Genomic DNA, 25358 nt, shown 5'->3' on the forward strand with positions numbered 1-25358 from the left:
AAGAGTTAATTTCTTTTGTTTAATTAATCAAACCCATGTTGAAATTTCTCTCCGTTGCGTGTCACTTTGCATTGAATTTTCGTCAATTTTGAGACTAACGAATCTTTTTTTAATTATTTCTTTATTTTTCACAAACAAAACAAATATATTGAAAAATATAAAAACAAAAAAAAAATTATATGTCGGACGTTAATCTAGTCTCAAAACATTCCGATTCAGTACGACACAGTCCTCAGAAAAACAAGCGAAACTTCTCACTCACGACGGGGGAAAAGGCTCGTTCAAATTCTGGCGCGTCTTTAAGTACCCTCTCATGGTCGTGCCAGTGCTGCCAGCTAAAAAGGCATATCAACTAAAATAATATCGGAGTATCCCAAAACATATCCAAATATTGCAGCGCCACAGCACTAGCGGAAATTCGAATTTGCCGACTGAAACGCTTTCAGTTGATCGGTTTTCGGATACGACACTCTACTGTATTTCTAACTCGACTTGCCTACAGATGCAACGCTGCTAGCGAACACTATTCCAAATGACAACGTTGTTGTATCATAGTTTAGGAGGAAAGTGGAACTGGGGAATTCCCCAATAGCGCACAAATTTATGAATATTATATTTAGGCTCGTATTAAAATATTTATATTGTTTTTATTATTTATATATAAAATTTATTTAAGTAAAAATTATTTTATATATTTTTATTACTATTATTTCTAAACATGAATCCATAGTAAATTTATAAAATATTTGAAAAAATTGATCTAGCATCAGTTTTTCAGCGACCCCCACTTTGAGAATCACTGCTTTAAATAATGGATTAGAAAAACAGAAATAGCTAAAACGCTAGAAACATATTTCATAAAAATTGATCTGTTAACAACGAGTTCTACGTTATTTAAAAGAAAATTGAATAATTGTCTATTCCCTTATTTTCAAGCTAAAAATGATCCGGAAAAAGAATTGTGTTTAAACGTCGAGAATAATAAAGATGAAATTATGGTCTCTTCCAGTGATGAATCTTATTAACAAGACGTTGTTATTGAAACTTCCGAGAGTGAATAGATGTGAAATAGTGAAGTATTTTTATATTTGTTTTCATTAAATGTTAAATAAAAATAGATTTCTCTTATATCTTTCTGGGAGGCTGTCTACAAACTCAATAAGAATTGCTCGATCAACCAGGCTGAGTCCCTAGCGATCTGGAAGGTACTTTCTTACATCCATAACAATATCAATCTGTTCAAGGGAAAAAACTTGAATATCCTCTGTGAAAGCCGGGTTGCCCTTCACCAACTTGCTAAAGGTAATCACAAACCTCCCATCATTCATAACAGCCTAGAATTAATTTATGCACTGGAGGGCACTGTTCATATCAACTTCCATTGGGTCAAAGGACACTCCGGCAATCCTGGTAATGAAAGGGCAGATAATATCGCTAAAAAAGCCAACATTGTTGCCAATCATTGTTCTTACACTCCTGTTCCTATCTCCTTCATCAGCAAGGAAGTCTTCACTATTATTACGGATTGGTGGCAAAGAGAGTGGGACGGTAGCAGCACCGGCCGTATCACACACAAGTTCCTCCCCAATGTCACTCTAAGGCGCCACTATTATTACCTGGATACGACACACGCCCTCACTTAGATTTTAACAGCTCACGGTAACTTCAAACGCTACCTTCATCGCTTCCTGAAAAAAGGTGACGGACTATGTGACTGTGCAATTAGGGAAGAAGACGACCCTTTCCACCTTATTTTCACATGCACTAAACACACTCAACATCGCCATCATCATCGAAAAATTGTGGAAGAAAAAGGACACAACTGGCCATGTCAGATAATTGTTTTTATGGAGAACAGTAAAGTCTTTCATACTTTTAAAAGCTATGTCAACAAACTAAATCTGGCAAACTACCTGCCTACAACCCCCACCTAGGTTCTATGGTTATACTCACTTGTACCATCAGTTTGTCGGCCTTATAGGACTGGTCTATGTCTCCATCCAGTTTCTCGTCCATGCAAGAATCCTCTGTCAGCTACCCAATGCTGGTTTTTTTTTTCCTTGTGTCTGTAGCACTTATTATTTGCATTATCCTGCCACACCTATTGTATATTAATTCTCTTCTAGATGCTGCCTCATTTTGTAAGGTCTCTTTTTGGCATATCTCTCTGTTTCACTCCTAACATTAACATTAGTCGCCTCCCTACCATATAAATGTACATCCATTCCTTGCAGGATTCCCTGTATCATTGTTACATCATTATTGGTCTCCGGCAGACACCCATGACTCTCTCTCTTCTCTTATCTTTCTCCTTCCTTCCCATTCTCCTCTTCCCCCATCCCCCATCCTAAACCTTCTCCTTTCCCTCACTACCTCTTCCCCCTTTCTTCCTATAAGGCTATACCTCCGAGTCAGGCCTTATCTATATCTTTAAATGTGTATATTAGTTTTTTGATAAATCTTTATACCTTTTATAACTACGGTATAGCTTTACTGTGTATGTATAGGCATGAACAATAGGTAAGTGTACGTATTCTGCGTTTCTATACAAAAAGTCAAAAAGTATGCCAACTGTTAAATTTATCCTACGTTATACGTGACGGTTTATAGCGTTGTATGAGTACTAGTCGCAATTTTTTTCGTCACGTTATAGGAGAGCTCGTTATAAGGGAGTTCACTGTAGCCACGCTTTCGCTTAGGCTACTGTTACTTTTTTTACGCTTAAACTGTAGCTTATAGGCCTAGGGCTGGTTAAAAAAACAACAAAAATACCAATCATCTTTTTCAGTTTCTCTCTAGTTCCGCAAATTCCTGGCTATGGATCGACAGTAGATTCTTCTTTCATAAAAAAGAGACACTTCACACCGATTCAAAAAGACCACTTTATTCTGCTGGAGACCTTCCTAAATTGTCGGCCTTCGTCCTCATACCTAACTTCCCTTCCCTTGCTACTTGATCAGGTACGTCTGGTCATCGTGACGGTCAATATATAATAATAATAATAATACATTTTCCGGAATGCCCATCCAATCTCAAATCTACATGTGTGTGTGAATAGTGGAAACCTCAACAAGTACAGTATATGTACTTTTCGTGCAATACTAGGTACTGTACTTGCGTTAATATAAATATAAATAGTCTTGACTAGAATTCACTTGTGATCTAATTCGAGAAACCACGATAATAATTTAATAAAATAAATGTTTTTGCTAATTTCATGTCATTGCAATATAAAGTTTATGCACACACTATAACTATGCTAATTTTCAGAAAAATATATTCGGGTTCTAAATAGAAATTACGAAAACCTATTGAATTTAATATAGAATTATATTAAAAGGAATGTTTATCATATTGTAAGTTAAAGGAAATCACTTTACTACAATTATATTGTTTCAAAAATTGGATTGTTGCTTTAAATTTAAACTAAAGATTTCTTCATACCCTTCGTTTCCTTTTCATTCGTTGATTATGTGTTTAATTTTAATAATTATTTTTTGGTTAATGTAAGCCTTTATTAAAATGGAAAGAACGAAATAACTTTACAAATATAAAATAACCTGGTTATTGTAAATTAAAAGAAAGTAAATATATGAAATAATCTTGTAGGATTTAATTTTTTCAGGTTTATGGTTTAATAATTCGTAAACTATATATATATATATTTGAATTAGTTAAGAAATTAGTTTTTGCCATAACACTAAACATTTTTTGAGATCTTTATAATCAACACTTTTATAATTTTCATCATTTATTAGTAAATTACGTATTCAGTCAAACCTCGTTATTACGTTATCGGTTTATGCGAAGTCCTCGTTAATGTGAAGTAGATTTGAGGTCCCGAGGACGAGGGAGAATAGGCATATCAATACTGACGAGTTCGATTAATTTGTATTAACAAATATCGTTAATACAAAGTGCCAATTTTTAAGTTCCTTCGAATTTGTATTAATGCGGTTGGATGTATATATAAGTAAGGTTTTTTAAATATCTATTTTCTTAACTACATTACCCACGATACTTGAAAAATTCCAATAAAAATTTTTTCATGTACGAAATTAACAATGCGTATGGTTTTCTAATATATTGATACCAATATTCTCGTATAATATACAGTTCAAAAATATGAAGATAACGTAAATTATTATTTTGATAAATTAGAATTAACATCGAGACTCAAATCGACGTTCCATCAAAATTATTACAAACTATATTTGAATAAATATAAAGAATATAGAAAATAACACTGCTATAATTTCCATTTAATTATCATCATTTTTCTGTGTGAAAACAATAATTATATATTTTTACGCACAGTATTTTTCATAATAGATTCAACTAAAGTATACTAATTATCATATAATCTTATTTTTTAATTCGAAATAATAACTTGTGCCAAGTTCTATATGTATAATTTGAAATCATTTTACTTGCAAATCACAAATTTTATATTACTTAATCACTCTTTATGTATTATTTATTTATTTTTGTTCACTTTTCATTTGCTTACTGACTTATAAAATACTTATCCCATGTTAATAGATATGTTCGATCAAATAGAAACTTATTGATATATTAAACAATTTATTGAATAAGCTACCATTTTAAGTTACATATGACAAAAACAAATACATTCTACCTATCACAATGATAATATTTCCAAATGAGTTTCTGATAAGTTTCAGATTAGTAGTAATAAGACTTCATCCATTCGCACGATTAAAAAACACTGATTTTTTAAAAAAATCTAGATATTATCGTCATCTTCTATATCTTTACGTTGACGTTTATTTTTGTATTCTTCGTCTTCGGAAGCCATAACACTACTACCCTGTGAACCAACAGTAACATCATATGCATGTTCTGGAAGATACTTATTCAGTAATTCGTCAAAAAATTCTTCTAAGAATTTTGCAATGTCGTACAATTCGGAATCTTTCTGAAAATAATAATAACCAATTTGAAAATACCAAATTAAGAAATACGTAATTTAAAAAGTTATATGTAATACTTTAAAATATACACTCCTATCTTATTAATTTGTGAGATATCTCAAGAACATGCAAGCAGAACATTGTATTCTTTATGGCACAAAGCGGTTGGAAAGTAAAAATTGAATCTTAAGTATTGAAACTAAACAACAAGAAAGTAATATGCATTTTCTGTGTAAAAGATTTACGAGAATGATTAATTTACCGTCTGGTTGCCTCCTACAGCAATTGCTCATGCTGGTTATAAAGTTGTTTATCAACTCTGTCGGGAGTAAAATCCTTTCTTAAACACGAGCATCTTGAATCGCCTGAAATGTTTTTGGTGAGGACTGATATAATGCAACTCGACTCCCTAGAGTAGGGGTGGCGAACCTATGGCACGCGTGCACAGTGTCACGTTGAGAGGCACATAACGTGTCATATAATTTCGGTTTATCACCCATATTTTTCAGTAATTCTATCGGTTTATCATCTGATCGCCCTTTTTTCAGTCAGTCTCTACACTTTTCTTCAGTCTCTACACCTTTTTTCAGTCAGTCTTTTCTTCAGTCTCTACACTTAGTCCAAATGAAGCATTTTCATTTCATTTCTTTATCGTTATTCGACGTCCAAAACTTCGGCACGAATAATATTTTTCAAGATAATATTTCTCACAATGTGGCACGCGGAATCAAAATGGTTTGCCATCCCTACCATAGAATATTCCGTACGTTCTATAAGAATTAGGCCATTCCTTGCAATGATATCTTCAGTGTCAAGAAAGTCATTAATGAGTGCAGCCACAAGTACGCAGACATTATGGTCCATGAGAAATGAAATCTGCACCCCTTACACACACAGCATCTCGGAAGTCTCACGTGGGAATTCTAAAATCTTGTCTCTAAACCTTCTTGACGATGTTCGTCTCATGGAATGAGCAGCTAGATTTCCGGACCGAAATCCCATAAAACATGCTCTAGACGTCTAGAGAGACAGAGTTAGATATCTGGTCCTATCTTTGTCTGATTAGAATAACCATTCATAGGTTATTTTAAAAAATTTTCATATTTATTTCCTAGCGACATTGCTTAAATATTTTATTTACTTGATTTAAGCAGTTAATAGGGAAAATGATTAAATATGATTAGCTTAGATTATACTTAAATTAATTACTTTTAACTATTTGATAGTATTTGAATAATAATAATTTTTCAGAAAATGTAATAATAAATTGAAATCTCTTCTGAAATTTTGAATTTTTAAAAATGATATTTAATGTCACAGAATTAAACGTACTTGGTTGAACGTGTAGCAATTTCTGAAGATGAGTCTTACGTCAGCCAAAAACTCTTCCACATCTCGATAATGGTTAAAATGACTTGGTGATAACTTACTTCTGACAGTAGACATGTCCATCGGTTTTGTAATAACTTTGTAATAATTAGGTACCTAAAAATAGAGAAAAAAATTAATTACGTACCGTAAAATTATATACAGATCTCGATTTTTTTGTAACAAAGGTGTACGTAATTTTTGATTAATAAATAAATGATAAGTTAAGAAAATCTAAATTTTATTTACGTCGGGAAAAACAATTTTGTTATTTAATGCAATATGAGTGCATACGGTAAAATGAAGTTTAGAAACTTACTTCTCGAGAAATAGGTTCGTGAAATGGAGGACTAGATTCATGGCATAATAATTCTAAAAGAATTCTTTCGCATATCTATAAAAATAAAATACTAAATTAACAGTAAATATTTTAAGATTTATTACTATAATTAATCAAGTAACACTTTTGTGTATTTCTAATAAATGATATTTTTGTGGTAAAATTGTGATTTTTTTTCCGTGAAAACATTTTGATATCTTGTTGTTTTCAAATAAAATGAAATTTGTTAACTATTGAAAATTTTTCCAATTTATTATTATTTAATATAATATACCGTATTAATAATTGCCCTGAAAAATAAAGAAATTAAAATCGTGAAATCGTTTCACTGATTTTACGAAGTGATAATTTTAATTCCTTTGTTCATCTTTGTCTTAAAAATTTTTATTTAAAATTAATAATTTAAAAAAGTTAAATATAAAACGTATTTTTAAATAAATTATTCTTACCAAAAGTTCCCTTCCACAGAGTCCAACCGAATTTTTTCTTTTTGTTCCATTATTATCATCCGGAACGGGAGAATTGACGACATCCATACACATTAAACATTTCCAATCTTCACTGCATGAAGAATATTTTAATATATTTTATAAATATTTTAATATAATCCTTTAGACTAATAAATATTTTCAAGTTTTACAGTATTGTTTGTCATTATCTAGAATTAAATTTCTCCAAACTTTTCTTGAATTCTGAGTTGTTTTATTTTCTCTTGTTTTATTAATTATTTCACTTCATTACACGAAATAATTAATAAATAAGAATTAATACTGCTATCGGTAACTGTATTCACTTCCTTTATACTGCTTTCAGCAGTAATAAACCCCGCATCAGCAAAAATTGTCAAAATTGAGTTTTATGTTAAAAGAGACTTCTGTACATTTGCTTTGCCTAGTTTTGTGAAAGCTGCCAAAAGTCAAATAATTAGAAAATGGTAATATATCCTCGTATGCACAAAATTTTACAGTCATACTTAGTAAGAACTTCTTAACTGATTCTATATTTAATAAAAACGTTATGGTCTGTTCACATTGCTGAATGTCAAATACGATATTTTGTATGCTTGAAGATACGAGGTGTTATTTAAGTATTACTGGACTTCCATCATCAAATGGAGCTGTCACTAAAGAAGGGAAACTTATGACTTTAATGCATTCTCAAACGTTATTAAAATTTCTAATTAAGGACAAAGTTAATGAAATTAGGACAGGAGGTTTTGTTCGTAGAAAGATTTTTAATGTATAATCCGGAAACTAAAAAAAAAAAAAAAAAAAAAAAAAAAAATCAGAAGCTTTAAAACTTGTAGGGGACAGCGTATTTTGCATTACAAAACAATACACAAAGCAGGAATTTTTGAATTAAACTTTTTTCAAACCAGTAAAATCAAAAACAAAATTTCCTTGTTTATATTCTAGTATATCTTGAAGATGACCATGAGCCATGATATATTAGAATACAAAGAAGATATTTTAAAGAACTTTATTTTCACAAGTCAGTAACAAAATTATTTTCGGAAAACACCTCTACAAGAATACTTTTATACTGACAGTAGAAAATATAACTTAGATTTTCGTATTCTTAAAATTTAGAGTTACTTTCGTTTATTATGTTCAAATATTCTTGTATATTTAATTCTTGACAAATGCGTTTATTATTTACATTTCTAAACAACTAATACATACATTCTCTTTAGTATTACTAACGGAATAGGTAGAAAAAACACTGTATCTGCAGAGATACGGTGTTTTTATTTAGTATTAATTTCATTTTGTCATTTGCTTATTTTGTTATATACGTGGTGTGTATATATATATATATATATATGTATAATCTAAACTATTTTAGATTTGTGTGATTGTTTGAAATGTGCGAAATTTCGTATGAAATTGAAAGAAAATTAGATTTAATAGCATTTTCAATAGTTTTTACCTGACTATGAGAAACTGATTTTGAAACAGATATGAGTTTTTGATGTTGACGATAACATAAGTATAGTAATATGTTATAAAATTTAATTATAATTTTCAGAAATCAAATACTTTAGAAATGTGAATAAAGATTAAAAATGAAAGTAGTCAGTTTTATTGAACACTGCAGTAGTATTTAAATAAATTATAATAATAATAATAGCAATCAAGTTTACAATGCTACAATGTTTATTATAAAATTAAAAATTTAGTTAATAAATGAATTTCAAATATATTTAATTACCTAGGAGTGGAATTCAAAGGCGGGACATGACAGAATAAATGGAATACACGTGGACAGTTTCCACAACACAAAAGAACACCGCCATCGTGACAAACGGCACACCAATCTTCATTCGGATCTTCTTGATTAGACGGTCCATTTTTTCTTCCGATAGTATAATTATCTAATTTGTAATAGCACGATGAAAATTTTTAAAGAAAATTATTCCATTTAAAATTAAAAATAAGTTCTTTGGCTTATCAAATGAATAGAGCAATCAAGATATAAATCCAAAACGTGTTTTGGAAAAGTTTTAAAATGATATAGGTATTCATTGTAAGACAAATAATCATCTAATAACATAGTAATATCATTGTTAAGATTATCTTATATGTTAATATGAGATTATAAGTCTATTTTTAAAAGTCAGAGTTTACAGTAACTGTCGCAGAAATGGTAAATACCTTTCGGGCCATTCTTTTTGGTACTTTTTGCAATTAAACGACGAAAAATACAAATTTCATTCAAATGTAATTAAAATCAGCCTTTGAAGCTGTTTACAATATGTTCGATATGTTTGCTTTCAAGTTTGTATGTCGTGTCTCACCATGGCTTGTAAAAAACGCGTCAAGCGCAACGCCCGAAGGCTTGGCTGCCCGATATATAAGCTGAGAAATCGCGGGCACCTTCTCTTCTTTGGTCCCGTCTTGTACATAGAAATATAAATAGCAAATAAACGAGTAATGTGTTAAAGACTTGTATGTATCTATTTCCCTCCTCAGACACGAGTCAGTAAGATTCGCGGGAATCTTACAAGGTTCAATTTCGATCTTCCTTAATCTTATCCCAAAGTTTGACATCGCACTTTGTCTTTCGAAATAGTGGAGATTCGACACCGAATAGATGAATGGCGTTCCTTCAGGGTCTTTAAGGTTGCTTCGTCAAACTATCTCAAGACATCTCCATGAAAAGAAATTTTAATGATTCAGATCTGAGAATATCCAGGCTATTCAATTCTCCCCCACAGTACTTTCAATGATTCAAAGCATCGTCGAAGTTAGTTTGTTGATCACACTATTATATAAATGGCTGGTTTGAATGATATTTGAATACGATTTGTATTTCTCGACATTTAGTTGTAATAAAGAATTCAACTACGTAAATATTTTTTAGGCTACCTCGTACTAATACACAACCGAATCTTCAAGAAAGTCATTCTCAGAGACGAAGTTCACTACCTGACAAACTATGACTTAAAATTTATAAGCCTACATCATATTTCCATTCTATTCCAAGGCTATTTTAAACATATGAATTAAATTTCGTACAACTTAATTATACTATTAAAGTTTTTAAATCTTATTTTTAATAAGATACCTTTCTTTTTTGAATTTCCAACAAGTATATCTTCAAGAGTAGGTAGTTCATCCATACTTGAAGTTTCGTTATCAGCGCTAGAATTTTCGTTGGGTGATTCGACTTGTTTCGGTGATTCATTGGTGATTTTTTCTGCATTTTTGTTTGTATCGGGATTCTCTGAATCCGCATTCTTTGATTTGTTATCTAAAACAGATTTATTGTCCAAAACAAAGTTCTGCAGAACTGTGGATATTGTAGAAATCTGAACAGAGTCCGATAATACGGGACAGTCACTTTCTCGCTGTGTTTCAGTAACAGTTACATCACTTTGAACACTAACTGATGACGACAAATTAGGCGTTTCCTCAATGGCATTGGTTGTTAAAACATTACTACTACTACTATTACTACTACTATCAGCTGACACTTTGTTCTGAAAATATATTAAAATGTTATTGGACTTCATAAAAAAGCTACATAAGAAAATAAATCTGATTATTTCATCATTAACAAAAACAATATATATATATATATATATATATCAATTTATTTAAACTAATCAATTGATTTTGGCTATGGAACGCTGAGCATGAAGCAGAAAATTACGAATGATGACTTCTTTCATTTAGAATTATTCTTGTGTTAACTTGGATTCATTAAATGCATTCGTTATTGTTATACTATAGGAAGAACCCAAAAATTTATTTCTACATAATACAGATAGCGGATATTATATAGATTACTCCCTATGGAATTTCGGGACTTTAGTATATATTTGAACTCGGGACCCAGACGAGTTCAACAGTACCTTACTTTTGGACCGGAGACCAAAAATAAGAAAGTTATCAGATTAACGATTTCTTGCCTTTTACAATGCATTCTACGGCACTTTGTAGTTCTTGAACAAAAGAAAAAAGGAGTGAATCAATAACTAGTGACGTTACCTGCCGGCGGCTCCCCTCCGGGAGGTCAGTCGGGAGCACGAACAGTCGAACGCCATTTAGTGGAAAACTCTAAAATGGCGTAGAATGAATTGTGAAAGGCAAGAAATCGTTAATCTGATATCTTTCTTATTTTTGGTCTCCGGTCCAAAAGTAGGGTATCGTTGAACTCGTCTCGGTCCCCTGAGTTCAAATATATACTAAAGTCCCGAAATTCCATAGGGAATAATCTATATAACATCGCAGATGGCGTTTTGAAAGAACATATGAGTACCACCCGAATATCCATATTTAGAAATAAAATCAATAATAATCGTAAAATCATGTTCGAATCACCGAGACGGTGAAGGCTCACCCCTACCGTTCTGGGCCCTTAGTCTCGAGTTTTTCGTGTTACAACTCCCAACGTGTTGAAGGTGTCACGTGGTACCATCTCACACTCTGACGTCAAATTGGTAGTCTCCAGTTATAACTCAAGTGCTTTCCCATCTCACCATGTGAGTTGCTACTCACATTGAGTCGAGCATGTGAGATCACTACACGAAAGTGAAAATGGCTGACAAATATGCTATTCTTATCGCAATCGAAGCATTAGAAAGAGCCGAAAGACGTTGTTTAAGAAGACAACGAATTTTTCGACCAATTATATAATATAATTTATGTTATTATTATTATAAATTATTAAGGGCATATGTCTGTCTCCTCTACACCCATTTAATGTTCACTGATCATACCTTTACAGCAGTTTGTTTGTCTTGTATAATTTTCAGTATTATATAACTTTTTTATATTAGGCCTAATACCAACTGAAGAGAGACTATTCCGATAGTCCGAAATGCCTTTTGGTTATTTCATGTTAATTACTCATCTAATCGAGTTTTTAATGTACAGAACACCCCTTTTGTTTTATTAAATGTACAGTACTACATTGATACCTGAGTGTTTGTGTTTATTATCACTGGTGTGATAAGTCCTTGTTATCTACCTCACATTAGTAGATATTTAATTAATTTAATTAAACCAAGGGATAAAGGCAATTCTTTGTAATAATTGAGCCGTTTACAGGCCAAATCGACTAACTTGATTTGTAAATCCTTAATCGTCATTATTTTCAAATTTTTTACGTAACTAATTTTATATATCGTTATATTAAAGAATATAACGATATATAAAAATACATTCTGCAATGTTTATTTAAATTTAAAAAGTTTAAAGGGAATTTTAAAAAATAATCATGAATTTTTATTCTTTTTGTTTTGTGAAGTTAATCGATTTGGCAAGTGAGCCGCTCAATTCACGTTGATTTGTTTACAACTTGTTACAGTTAAGTTGATTGGTCGAATCATTATAGTCGCAAACCCAGACGCATTGTAAATAATCCCATCATGCTTAAGGGCATACGTAACCAAGTGAATATGACGTATTTCCGCTCGCCTTTCGAATTCGCTCGATGGGTCTAACTCGAGACTACCAATTATGTGAGTCATACTAACACGAGTGAGTTCAATGACGTCAATTCGAGTCAACACGAAAAACTCGAGACTAAGGGCCCTGAAGGACCTGGGACTGAATCCGGGCGGTTGAAAAATTATTTTTTCATATTCCATTTCCACGAAAGAATGACTTTCAGCATTTAATTTTTTTTATAATTACTGGAAAATCCCTAAAATATCTTCAATATTAGTTTCTACACTCGAAAATAAATCGAAGCTGTTTCGATTTGTTGGAAAAAGCTAACGCTTTACAAGCATTCGTATCACATTACGAACAATACAATTATAATTTGCTATTGTTAGTCTGTCGTGGTGTCTCGCTAAGGATTGTCAGTTCTGAACCAACAGTGAACATTGCACGATCCGTTGGATTTGAATAGGCAGCGGGCCGGACATAGAGCTACAGTCGATCGAAGACGCTGATTGGTCGACCGCCGGGCGCCATCACGCATATATAAGGTCAGTTTGGGCGGGAAAATTAGATGTTGGTTTCGTCTCGCTAAGAAGAGATAAATATCGTCTGGCTAAGATGAAGTAGATATCGCATGACCTACAAGAAGTAGATTTCGTTTCGCTAACGACAGGTTGTGATTGCTGGAAGTGTTATTGCATTGTAAGGTGTCATCCTGAATGAACTGATACGGGTACGAACTATTCGCATTTATTGGATTGTTAAGTGTAACCACTTGACTGTCTCTTTTTAAAAACAATAGTGATCTAGCTGATTTCATTGGCCAGTATAGCTCCATATCTCTCTTCAATGGAAATCCGGGTGAAACGAGTGAATGCTCTCCCACAGCCTCGTAATGTTTTCTCTGTGAGGGAGTCTATATACATTTTTCAGTTATGTTCAGTTATGTTCAGTTCAGTTATATACATTTTTCAGTTATGTCAAACGAACAAAACTTCTGCTTTTCTGAAACTTCTATTAAATAAATATACACTTTGCAACCCTAGCGCAAACATTAATTTAGTAAAGTCTGTTGATAAATCAGAAATATTGTTCATTAGTAACTTTGTAATTTTCTGCTTTAGTTTGTTCACATTACGTTTTTAAATAACTACAACAGTATCTTTTTGTAATAGTTGTTTGCGAGACTTAATTCCGCATTCCGACAGGATGTTATCAAATCATTACTTTATATATTGAAATAAATTTTTCCGAAAAATCATTTGAGTAACGAGCCAATTCGTTCGATCAGTCAATAAAAATTATGGAATATTCTACAAAAATGTAAAACAGACAATCAGGACATTCCTATTTTCTGCGCTTAGCTCGAATTTAGGAATATGTTTTGTGAAGGCCAGAGGAAAACTGATTCGAGAATATTTTCGAATCACCGAAAGGCTGTTTTTTCTGCTTAAGCACACATGGCAGCAAGCATACACGAAAAAGCTAAAGAAACTTGTCTTTTTTTTTTTTTTTTTTTTTTTTTTTTTTGGAAAAAATCTCAAGAGCTGATACCAACGACAGTAAATCAGTATTTTCCCCCTATTTATTCTCTCAGGAAATAGCGTAAGAACTGTTTTTTGTCCAGTAAAATACTCAGCACTGCGAAAACTGCCATCTTTAAGCGCTGTTGATTCGTCATTTAAAACAGTTCTTAATTACTCACAGCACCGGGAACGCCGTTTTCTACTAGCCTATGCTAATACAGCGCTGAAAATAGGCATATTAAAAAAAAAATCGACTTTTGCAAAGTGAGCTTTATTAGCAGCACAACTTATTCTCGGCGCCAAGAAAATAATTAACTATTTTATTTTTACATTTTATACTGTCATATAGACAACTTACATATAAAATTTAATTCAGATACTATGTTTTAAATATTTCAAATTTAATATTTCATGAGCAACATACCGCTATATACGTAATCTATAATCATGGTCGTCCGCAGAGAATTTTTCAAAGGGGAAAAGCTTGGAGACAAATAATCACATCAATAAATTTTTAATTATTTAATTTTTTTAATACAGCAAAGCGTTTCATGATCGAGGGTGTAAGGTTACATATCTCAATCACTTTTGGTACGATTATGATTTGAAGAATTTTTTACTTGATTCCGAGGATGGACAAGTGCTCCATGGCCCACCAGTGACCAAGCGGTTCCGTTCCCTGAACACTGGGAGTTCGGTGGGGGGGAGTTCGCACCTCGCCAGGACGGGCTGGCCATGTGGATTTTTCCGGGTTTTCTCCACGTGTGTAACCCCTGAATAGGGGCCAGTTACCCTTAAAAAAGATTTTTAGGCAATTCGCCGAAGTGTTGCGTTGTCATAACTTAACAAAACAAAAAAGTGTCCCGTGCATAAAGAGTATGTCATGAAATTCGCAGAATACCCGTTTTGTTTTGTGCCTTCAGCGCTCAAACAAGTGTGAAGTTCCAAAAACGGGTTGGAATTAAACATTTATTATAGAAATTTATTAAAACAAAACTAGAGAAAAAACCCTCCATTGTTAAAACCGATCAAAGATCGGATTCGTTGTGCTAGTCATATGAAACTGAGACGAGAAAAAATACTATTATTGTAAAGCATGACGCAATAAATGTAAACGAGTGTACTCCAGTAGAGATGGACCTTTAACAAGGCGCTCGTACACAAATACTTAGAACAGAAAATTTTGAAAAGAGAAAAGATTAATGATAAAAAGGGACATTGCGTCGGATTGTTAAAATTCTAACGTCATAGACTAGACAACAATGAGGGAATATGAGCACAAGTTCAAAGTCCCATCAACAACTTCTGTCCAGGATAGTGTCGGGTAGAAGCTGACCCTTCTCGTGACCCGAACAGGTCTTGTCTTTCACTTAGGGACAGACGAGGGGCCAATCGGGGAGCGGGAAGAAGAGACGTGGAACCAATCAGAATGGACAAAAGGAGGAGAACGGAGATTGATATAACCCACGATTATGAAGGTCACGACGCACTCCACAAGGGACACTCAGTTAGTGGAAGCGAAAAGACGCGTATGTCAACGTACGGAAGACGGAGTTTTCCGCCCTTGTGCCCATACAGAGAGCCGTGCCGCCTACGCCAACCGACAAATCTCGTCATCTGCCGCTGCCCCGGGGCCCAACCTTCGAGCGACGTTAAAAAAAAATCCTCGACACCTTGAAACTTTCGAACCTTCAATTGTTTAAAGAACTTTTTGCATATTTCCTGTTAAAATAAACGGGTTTTTTGTAAGATATTTGTCATCATTTGTCTCCTCCGCCACACCCACACGTGAATATATCCAGTGCCGTAACTAGGCAGGTGCAACAGGTGCACCCGCACAGGGCCCACTTGAAAGGGGGGCCCAAAATGCATGTATTTGTTTTATTATTTTACCAAACCTTATTAATTAAGGGGCATAAATGCTAATTTTTGCACAGGGCACAGGAATGGCGAGTTACGGAACTGAATATATCCCTTAAGTTCATCCTGACGCGGGATTGACGATCCTTCCCTAAAAGTCGGCTAACTTACAAAAGGGATAAGATTCTCATAAGCAATGCATTTGCATTACGTATACTAATCTTACGTTTTAAATGTAAGTGTAACAAAAAAAAAAAACGAAGAAAATAATGCAACAGGACAGGTTATATTGGTTAACTGTTATACTGTTACAGGTTAATCACAATCTCTGATTTCATTTCCTAGTTTATAAATCATGTCCCTTTTGTCGAATGATTTCCTGTAAAATCTTCACGTAACAGCATGAAAACTGCGGATTTCATGACACATTAAATATTCAGTAATAACTGATGAATTACATATTGCATTTATTCTAATGTGAAGTAATACATATTTTAACAACTTGTCCGTTTGTGCGCTAAATTTCAAATTAAATTATTTTTTTAAAACTTAATCTGTACTTAAAACTTTTAAAATAATTTTTTAAACTCGTTGTTTTTATATTTGGTAAATTTTACAGTAGTAACTTCGTCTTAACATTTTAACAGAATATACAAATGTAATATATAGAACAGAAAATTTTGAAAAGAGAAAAGATTAATGATAAATGATAAAAAGGGACATTATGATTATTTAGGGACATTATGATAAAAAGGGACGTATGATTATTTCTCAAAATAGTAGCTTTTATCATAATCTCTGCTTTGCTTACTGTAAAAGTAAGAAGACATAGAGTATATTTGCACATATAATAACACTAATTACAATTCTAGTTTTTCTTTTTTTCATCTGACATAAAATCAGTAAAATTGAATTTATTATTTCAGTATTGTCTTTTTTGTAGAATCAGCATTCGCAAATAGAACAATGCAATGAGTACCATTTGAAATTATTCTGTCGTTATCAGAATGTCGTGTATGAATAAAACATTATTAATATATAAATGTGTATTCTAAATTAACAATTGTTAATACTAGTAATGGAAACATTAATATGATTCTCTACACATCTTTCTTGAGTAACTCCAAGAAAGATGTGTAAAGTTAATATTTTAAAGATAAGTAAATCTGCTAAAACTATTCAGTATACTTACTGCCTTTCTATCTCTTGCTCTCCTTAGGACAGAGCATTAGACAATTTTTGTTTTTATCATATGAGGACGTTATAAAAAATATTGCTTTATATTTTCTGTATAAAAATTGTAAATGACAGCGAATATAGTCCAAACTTCACTTAGACCAGCATCAGAATGATTCATTTGTTGTAAGTAGTACATTTTCGTCTTGTCAGAATAGTTGTATAAGAACTTAGATGTTAGACTGTTGGATTGATAATCTGTGCTTTTATCATCATTTTGCTTAAATAATAATTTGTGTTGAAAATGTTTAAAAACAAACAATAATGCTGTGTAAGAACTGCAAATATTTTAATTTGGATTTTAATGTTAAAAAATTAATGCGTGTTGTTAAAATATATATTCCTGTGTTTATGATATGGCTAACTTTTCTATTTTCCATTCTATTTAAATATAAATACGGTTGTGTTTTTAATAAATAAAAATATGAATTTATTATAAAATATTTAAAATTATAAGAACCAAATATAATTTAACACAAAATTTTAAAAAATACTACTAATCCAGGACATCGCGATAAAATTGAAGTGGAGATGGAAGGAAAGAAGCGATTCTTGTTCAGTACTTGACGGACGCGGACAGGTAAACTTAGCCTCTTCTCTGGTGGCAAGTGCAATCTCGTACCGGTAGGCCACGGAAGACACGACCCTTTCACTGGTCAGACACGGAGAGACGATCCAAATGGAGATTGCTTTGTTCTTGTGTTTTGTTCATTTTTCGTGCTTATTTTCCGTTAGCAACGCAATACTGTTTCTATTTTTGACCCCTACGCCTAAATTCCGTTACAAGCACTCAGTCGCATCAGAGAACATGAACCTTGTCACTAATACCTTTGTATATCGAAAACGAAGTCAGGTACTCCTATGTATACTTTCCTGGCTCTGTTATAGATAACATAGGGAAAGTATGGCGATCGGTCAAAAAAATGACCCTCCCCAAGATTTTTACATTTTTGGACTTAGGGGACCTTGAAATGTCCAATGTAAGAAATGCAAAACCATCCATTTTTTCCTGTATTTATAGATGGATATTAATGTGTGTGTGTGTGGCATGATTCTGTTTACCCTCTTTGAAGCTTAGTACTTCTGTGTTTTCGAAAATTTCTGAAATTTTGCAGGATAGTTTGTGTATTAGAAAGATTCATGCTATTAAATTTTGGTGGTTTAAGTAAAGCTGACGGAGTGGGGAGATAAAATGTGGTAGTGTCATATTTCCAGTAGGGTCAGACTTAATGACAATTTTACTCGTTATTAGTATTTAATTTTTTTTTTTTTTTTTTTTATAAAACTCATCCCTACCTTCAAAATGAAGCCTTTTGCCATTTTATAATAATTACAAATGTAAACAGTTTTTTTAAAAATGAAATATCGTAATGGATAGCGCCACCAGAATTTTAAATGTTGCCAGGAAAGTTAAGTTATTCTTTGCTGGATTTTTAACATTTAAATGGACCCATATTACATTTCTGGATTCCTCGTCTGAATTAATGGAAAATGGCAAAATTTTATCAAAATCGATCCATTAAATTTTGAGAACGAACTCGATTCTATAAGTCCGTACAAGACGGGCTAGCGACCGTGAAACATCGCACGATATCGCTTTGTCGCGCGCGCTATGAAACGACCTTATATCTCGAAAACGAAGTCATAACCCCCGTTTTGTATTGCATTTTTTAATTCCGCATCATAATTAATGGAAAATGGCAAAATTTAATCAAAATCTATCGAACTGGTCTTGAAAACTAACACAATTATGTAAACATCATAGAAGAAGCTTTGCTAAGGCTCTGCTTCAATTAAACAAATTAATACAGGCAACATTGTTGAAAAATTAATATTGTTACTGAACATTTATCTATGCGTCAGTATTATTTGAAATGTCTAATTTTGGTATAATGTAAATCTTATATATAATTTAACAGTGAAAATTTATGATAATGTTTATTAGGATTATTATAAAATATTTTACATAATGATTATCTAAGGTTTTAAATATCTGCTTTTTGAGATAATTTTAAAATCAAATGTTTATCTTCAATTTCCAATACAGTAGTCTCAAGTAACTAAAGTGAAGTGGGGGGAGTACTATGTCAGCATAAGCCAAAAAAATATACTGTAATATAGTACTTGTAAAAACTCTAAAGTTTTAAAATAATTTACTTTGATGATATCTCATGATTAAATTTCTTTTAAAACTCACATTAAGAAATCTGAATTGTAATTATATTGATTAAAAACAAATGTTAATCTATAGTTGTAAATAAATTAGACAATAAAAATACTTTGAAATTATTACTTAAGTATTCAAACCTTCCTGCAAAATTTCAGTAACTAAGTTTTAATCTAAAAAAAGATTGCTTTAACACAATATGCGTCCAAATCCAGTTTATTTAATAATTTACCAAACATTTCCTGCTCTGTGAATTTTTGATTATCTAATATCTTGGATAATTGAGACTGAAGTTAAAAATACAATACTATTTTTAATGTTATTACAGAATTTTTCACATAAATGAAACTTATATTCAGGATGATTATTTTCTTAATAAAAAAAATTCATAATTCTTTAATTTTTTGAATAAAAAAAATTCTTTTATTGCTTTTTCTTTTGTCTTCTATTTTTAACTGCAATTCTCACAGAAATGATTTCTTTGTATATTGTGCTTCAAAATATGCTATGATACAATATGAGTCATCATATCTTTCTACTTGTATTATGTAATGACATTTAAGATTTTTGCTTATCTTTTTTACCTATATCTTTCCTTCTAAAATTTAATAACATTTCCACCTCAAAATTAATTATGCTTACGATTCACTATCAATATGAAGAAAAATATACTTATTTATTCTTTTTTTATTATTGCAAATGTGTAATTGAAATAATTAAAGTTCTAAAACGAACATTGAAAAATTATATTAGAATGTTTTTTGTAGTAGTTATATATGTGCAACAGAATGTATTTGTAAATTGTAAAACTGTTAAATTGCAATATGTTCATATGTAATTATTTATAACAAAATCGATCTGAAAATTACTGTATTTACTCAAATATAAGACAAATATAGGACGAGATGTGACTTTAAAGATCAAAATAAAGAAAATTAGATTTATTAATACAATTCTAATTTTATTTCGTTTAATCACAAGTAAAATATCAAATGCATGTAAATGCACACATTGTCCCGCAAAAATCTGTAAAATCAACAACATAATTTGTTCATATAAGGCTGGACAATCAGGAACCTTTTTTGCCAATTCTATAGTTGAATTCACTCTTTGTTGATTACACTTATGAGTTTCTTCCAATTCTGATTTCTAAATAAGCATCTGTTTTCATGTGGGAATGAATTAAAACTTATATTGGGCTCCCATGTAATTTTGGAATTCAATTCAAAAGCTTTGCTTTTCCTATTGCTATTCATCTTTAGTCCTGACAATACACAAGAATGATTCAAACAACCCAGATAAAATACTTTTGTTTTTAAACACCAGAAAGTGAGAATCTGGTAAAAAATGCAAATATACAGTTTACAAAAATTATACAAAAACGAAAAGAATCCTTCGCTCGCACATGTAGGACGATCTAGGTTTTTAAAGCAGTGAAAAATGGATAAAATCCTTGTCTTATATGCAAGTAAATATGGTATTTTATTACAAAATTGTATAAATGGAGGGAGTATTCATTTTCAGTACATAATCTGATATATTTATAATTTTAAATGAATTTCTTATTTATTATTTTAAATACTATTTCAAAGTAAACTTTCACTTTATAACCATATAATTAATTATATTTTAAATTTTATTATATAATTAAAGAAGAAATCTAGAATAGTCTGTTATTGTTAAAGCTGTTTTGAAATTTAATTGTTTTAATTTATTAATGATTTTTCTAAATAGATAAATTGTTATGCTAAGAAAATTAATTTACAACATTAATTTAAAAGAATTTTTACAGTCATTAAATATTTTTCTGCAATGTCCTCTAAGACATTAATGCATTTGTTAATTATATTACAAAAATAACAGGTTAGGCACAGATATAAAGTATATTACAATATTTTAATTATACTATTAAAATTAAGATGTCTACAATATTAATTAATATAAAAAATGACATATTTTACTTCAAATTTAGTAGTCGATATTTAGCGTTATTTATATATACGTATACTGTGCGTTACATATATACACAATATAGATTAATGTTAATGATGATGACAACTTTAATCAAAAGGCCAACAATGTAAAAGAATACCACCACTGGAGCAGAGAACTGAACTTATGTTTGTCTCACCATGTCAAAAACCTGTTTATTTGATAACTGTCATAAAATAATTTTAAAATAAAAAATAAAACAAGCATTCACCATTTAATTGCAAAATAAAACTTTGCTTTATAACTAAATAGCATTTTTGTAATCAATCCATTACACGTACAATTTTTGTTATACTATTGTATTTATATTTTAAGTATGATTCTTAGAAAAATTAACTATAAGAAAACAATTATTATAACTTAATAAAACTTATTTATGTAAAATATGACAAAAATGTGTAAGTAAACAATCTGTAATAAAGAGTTTTTAAACTTATTTTGTGATATGAGATATAAAATTGTTTTTTTATAATAATGAAATGCTAACTATTTTCAGACAACATATTAATATTTTTACAAGTTTTTAAGTTTTTTTTAACTATCATAGGTTATTTTAAATAGAATTTAAATATTTTACTATAAATAACTGACTGCATTGATTTTAATGATTTAGATCAATTCATAAAACAATGAATAAAAATAAGATATTCAATGTAATTTTTAACTGTTAAAAACTGTGAGAAATATATAATTTTTTTCTGAAAATATAAGTGAAAGTGTTGCAATTAAACATAAAATTAAATATTTATTTATTGCTTGAATAACAACAATTTTATAGAAAGGCACCATTTTAAAATTTGTTTTTGATTATTTATTGAAAAGAATTTGAAGTTTAATGTTAAAAATTTCACAATAATTATAATGGAATGAAATAATAATGAAGTAATCTTATTCATCATGATTGCTCCATCTGTAAAGAAAGCAAAATGTCTAAGTCCATTTTGAATTATCAAATAGAAGAAATACTGATTTATATAATTATTAAAGCAACTAGCTGTTTATTATTATGATATGTTGTATTATGAATCCGGATTAAATGCAAAGTAAAAAATAATAATAATTGCACATTCAGTTGAAATTAGATATGGCTTGGCTATTTAATTTTATCTTATTTCTATCACTTATTCTTAGTGACTTTTTTATAGATAAATTATTTTGAAATGTTGAAACAAGTATAATTCAAATATAAGTTTCCTTTTACAATGTGCTGTCTGCATAACTGTTAGTTTTCAAAAATAGTTGTAATCACTTTATCCTGAGTTAAAATTAGTGTTGCCACCTGTCCAGTTTTTAATTCATTGTCTGGGATTTCGTAGCAACCTGTTGACTTTTTTTCTTTTTGCTTCTCAGCTCTTATAAGAAATGAAATAACTTAGCTTTAAAGTTGCTCCTACACAAGTCTCTACTGGTATAGAACTGGCATGCATGTTATTCTTTGCATGGTAAAATAACATTGCGTATACATCAGGGACATCTGTTTGAACAAACCTGACCTGCTGTCTGGGTCAGCAATTTTGAAAAGGTGGCAACACTAGTTAAAATATATCATTTTTACTGCCTGAACATATCAATTATATTATGCATTATATATAGCTTTCTAGTGCATGAATAGCTAGAATATTGAATAAGTTTAAATTATTCTTATAAGTAATCATAATACATGCATTTTCACTTCTAAAATTTCTTATCATCATAACAGCTACTTTTAAAAAATCCAATATGAGTAATTATTGCATAAACTTCTACATTCTGTTTGCAAATGTAGAGCAAATTTTTTATTCAAAATTTTCATGAATTCAAACCTTATTTTAAAGTTATGTTTTTATAAAAAATGAATACAATTTTTAAATTACTACATAAAGAGAATTTACTATCTGTTAACTTTAAAATCAGAATTCATGTACACAATATCAATCTTAGTTAGCACTTGCATTTATAACTTGTAAGATTATATATGCTCTTTCTGCTGCAATTTATGTTGTTTGTAAGGTTTTTCTTTAAACAATAAAGACTGCAAATATTAAGAGATGAAAACAGTTTTGAAATTATATTAAATAATATCACTTTTTGAAGTTCTTTGCTGGATGATTTGCCAGATGGTTGCAATAATTTTTTTTTACTTGATTGCTCATTTGAAACTTACACAATTTAAATATTTTCTAATTGATAAGTTATTTAAAAATAATTTTCTGATAAAAATATATCATGTAAAATATTTTGCAAAATTTTATCTTTATTTCAAATAAATTGGTATTTCTGTATCCATAAATACAATTTGAATGTCTCTTCATATTCAGGATTTATAGTTGTTTTTTCACATTATATCTAATGCTAAACACTTCCTGAAAATCCATAAATTATTAATATATTAGTAGTTTTAGTTGGCATCATTGTTTCATTTTTAAAATTAATAGTAAATGACTACAAATTGTAAATTGTTTATTATTATATAGCTATGTTCTGTATCTATATTAGAAAATTATAATAAGCTACGGAAGCAGAATAACAATTCAGCACATCAGCTCCATTCTTAATTTGGGAAATATACTGGTACTTCATATCATGCAATTCCTGAAAAAACTTTATCATCCCTCAGATAGTGGATGAAAATCATTGTACAACACTGCAGATAATATTCTGAAATTCATATTAGAGAAAATATTATCTTTGTTAATGTACCAAATCTGAAATTTCTCATTAATGATTATGATTAAAATCATCTACAGTGCATATAATACAGAGAATTCTGAAATTTTATCTATGAAGCTAGATTATTTTTAATTATTAAGAACATATATATAAAAACATAATGTTAAAGTTTCCATATATAACATTCAGCATCAAACAGGATTTCCTCATTGTTCTAATATATGTTATAATTCATGCAACAGTTTTAGTAGTTTTAGTAAAAAACAAATGATTTTTTTATTTTTCATTTATCACTGCATAGAAATTAGTGCTTGTTAATTCCAAACATTGAAATATTTCATATATCTTTGATAATCAAATCAGAATAAATGACTTCAAAATGCTATTAAGGTTTTATCATCTATTAACTTTTATATTGAGAAAACTTTCTGTAGAATAAATATGTTATATGTATTTATGTAATGAATTATTGCTAGATTAAATAACTGGAATATATACTATTATTTTAAAAAAGAAAAGACTTTTAAATGGATGTAAATCTAAACAAGATGTATTCAAATGGCTAAAAAACATAAGAGTGCCAATTTTTAAATTGAGTAGTATAGTATCTGGTATTTTATCTAACAAAAAAAAAATATCATATTTACCTGAATAATCTATACACTCCATTTTTTAAGATACTAGTTAAAAATAAAAATGAATTTGACCAATTTAACTTAACAAATTTTATTAATTTATGTTTAACACAATAACAACCTTCATTCTTAAGCTGTGGTCATATCTTGTGATTTCCAGCCACGCAGACAACTGCAACTGCAACCACGATGGCCATTCTCATTAACTTCAAAAATCAGCATGACTGCAACCACAACTAGAACAAAAAGTTTGTTCTACTTGTGCCAATTGCAAACACACATCCAATCAGCAAACGCCTTTGTGCCACGTCATACAGTGGCAACATTGAAAATAACAAAGTGTCAATGAATGACATTCTCTGGGTGAAACAGAACTTCGAAGCTGTGTATCTTCTTTAGATATTATGGGGGTTATCCTTAAAATACTTGGGAAAGTATTCATATCGATAAGGATATCTCCCTGATAATCTTTTTCATCCGACAGCCTTAATTCATCCATCAGCTGGTGAAAGCATGATTGATTTTCATTTCTCCAAGTTTTAACCAAGCGTGAACATTTTCTCTTACTTTTCTCTTTGTGTATTCTTGCCAGTTCTAACAAAATTATTGCCTTTTTTAATTTTATTCATTGCAGAAGTGTTCCAGTGAAACCTTTTATAAGCCATAATGTTGTAAATCAAACAATTTATATGGAAAAAATATAATTACTTAAGTTATTAATTTATATGGAAAAATTTTTGAGTAAGAAGAGTGATAT

At 30.4% G+C, this 25358-nt stretch overlaps 1 protein-coding gene across 1 annotated transcript in view; it reads right to left on the minus strand.

The window, feature by feature from the left end:
- Positions 1-4564: 4564 nt before the first annotated feature.
- Positions 4565-25358, minus strand: part of bon (tripartite motif-containing protein bonus) — a 127308-nt gene continuing 106514 nt past the window's right edge. Inside the window, exons 11-16 of the mRNA XM_067285159.1 lie at positions 10210-10624; positions 8854-9016; positions 7092-7203; positions 6622-6696; positions 6267-6419; positions 4565-4939 (exon numbers count right to left, since the gene is read on the minus strand). Coding sequence (XP_067141260.1) covers positions 4748-4939; positions 6267-6419; positions 6622-6696; positions 7092-7203; positions 8854-9016; positions 10210-10624 — 1110 coding nt within the window. The 3' untranslated portion in view covers positions 4565-4747. The remainder of the gene's footprint in view (positions 4940-6266; positions 6420-6621; positions 6697-7091; positions 7204-8853; positions 9017-10209; positions 10625-25358) is intronic.

This window comes from Centruroides vittatus, unplaced genomic scaffold, assembly GCF_030686945.1.
Source record: "Centruroides vittatus isolate TY-2023 unplaced genomic scaffold, ASM3068694v2 contig_1218, whole genome shotgun sequence".
In the NCBI taxonomy this organism is placed as follows: domain Eukaryota; kingdom Metazoa; phylum Arthropoda; class Arachnida; order Scorpiones; family Buthidae; genus Centruroides; species Centruroides vittatus.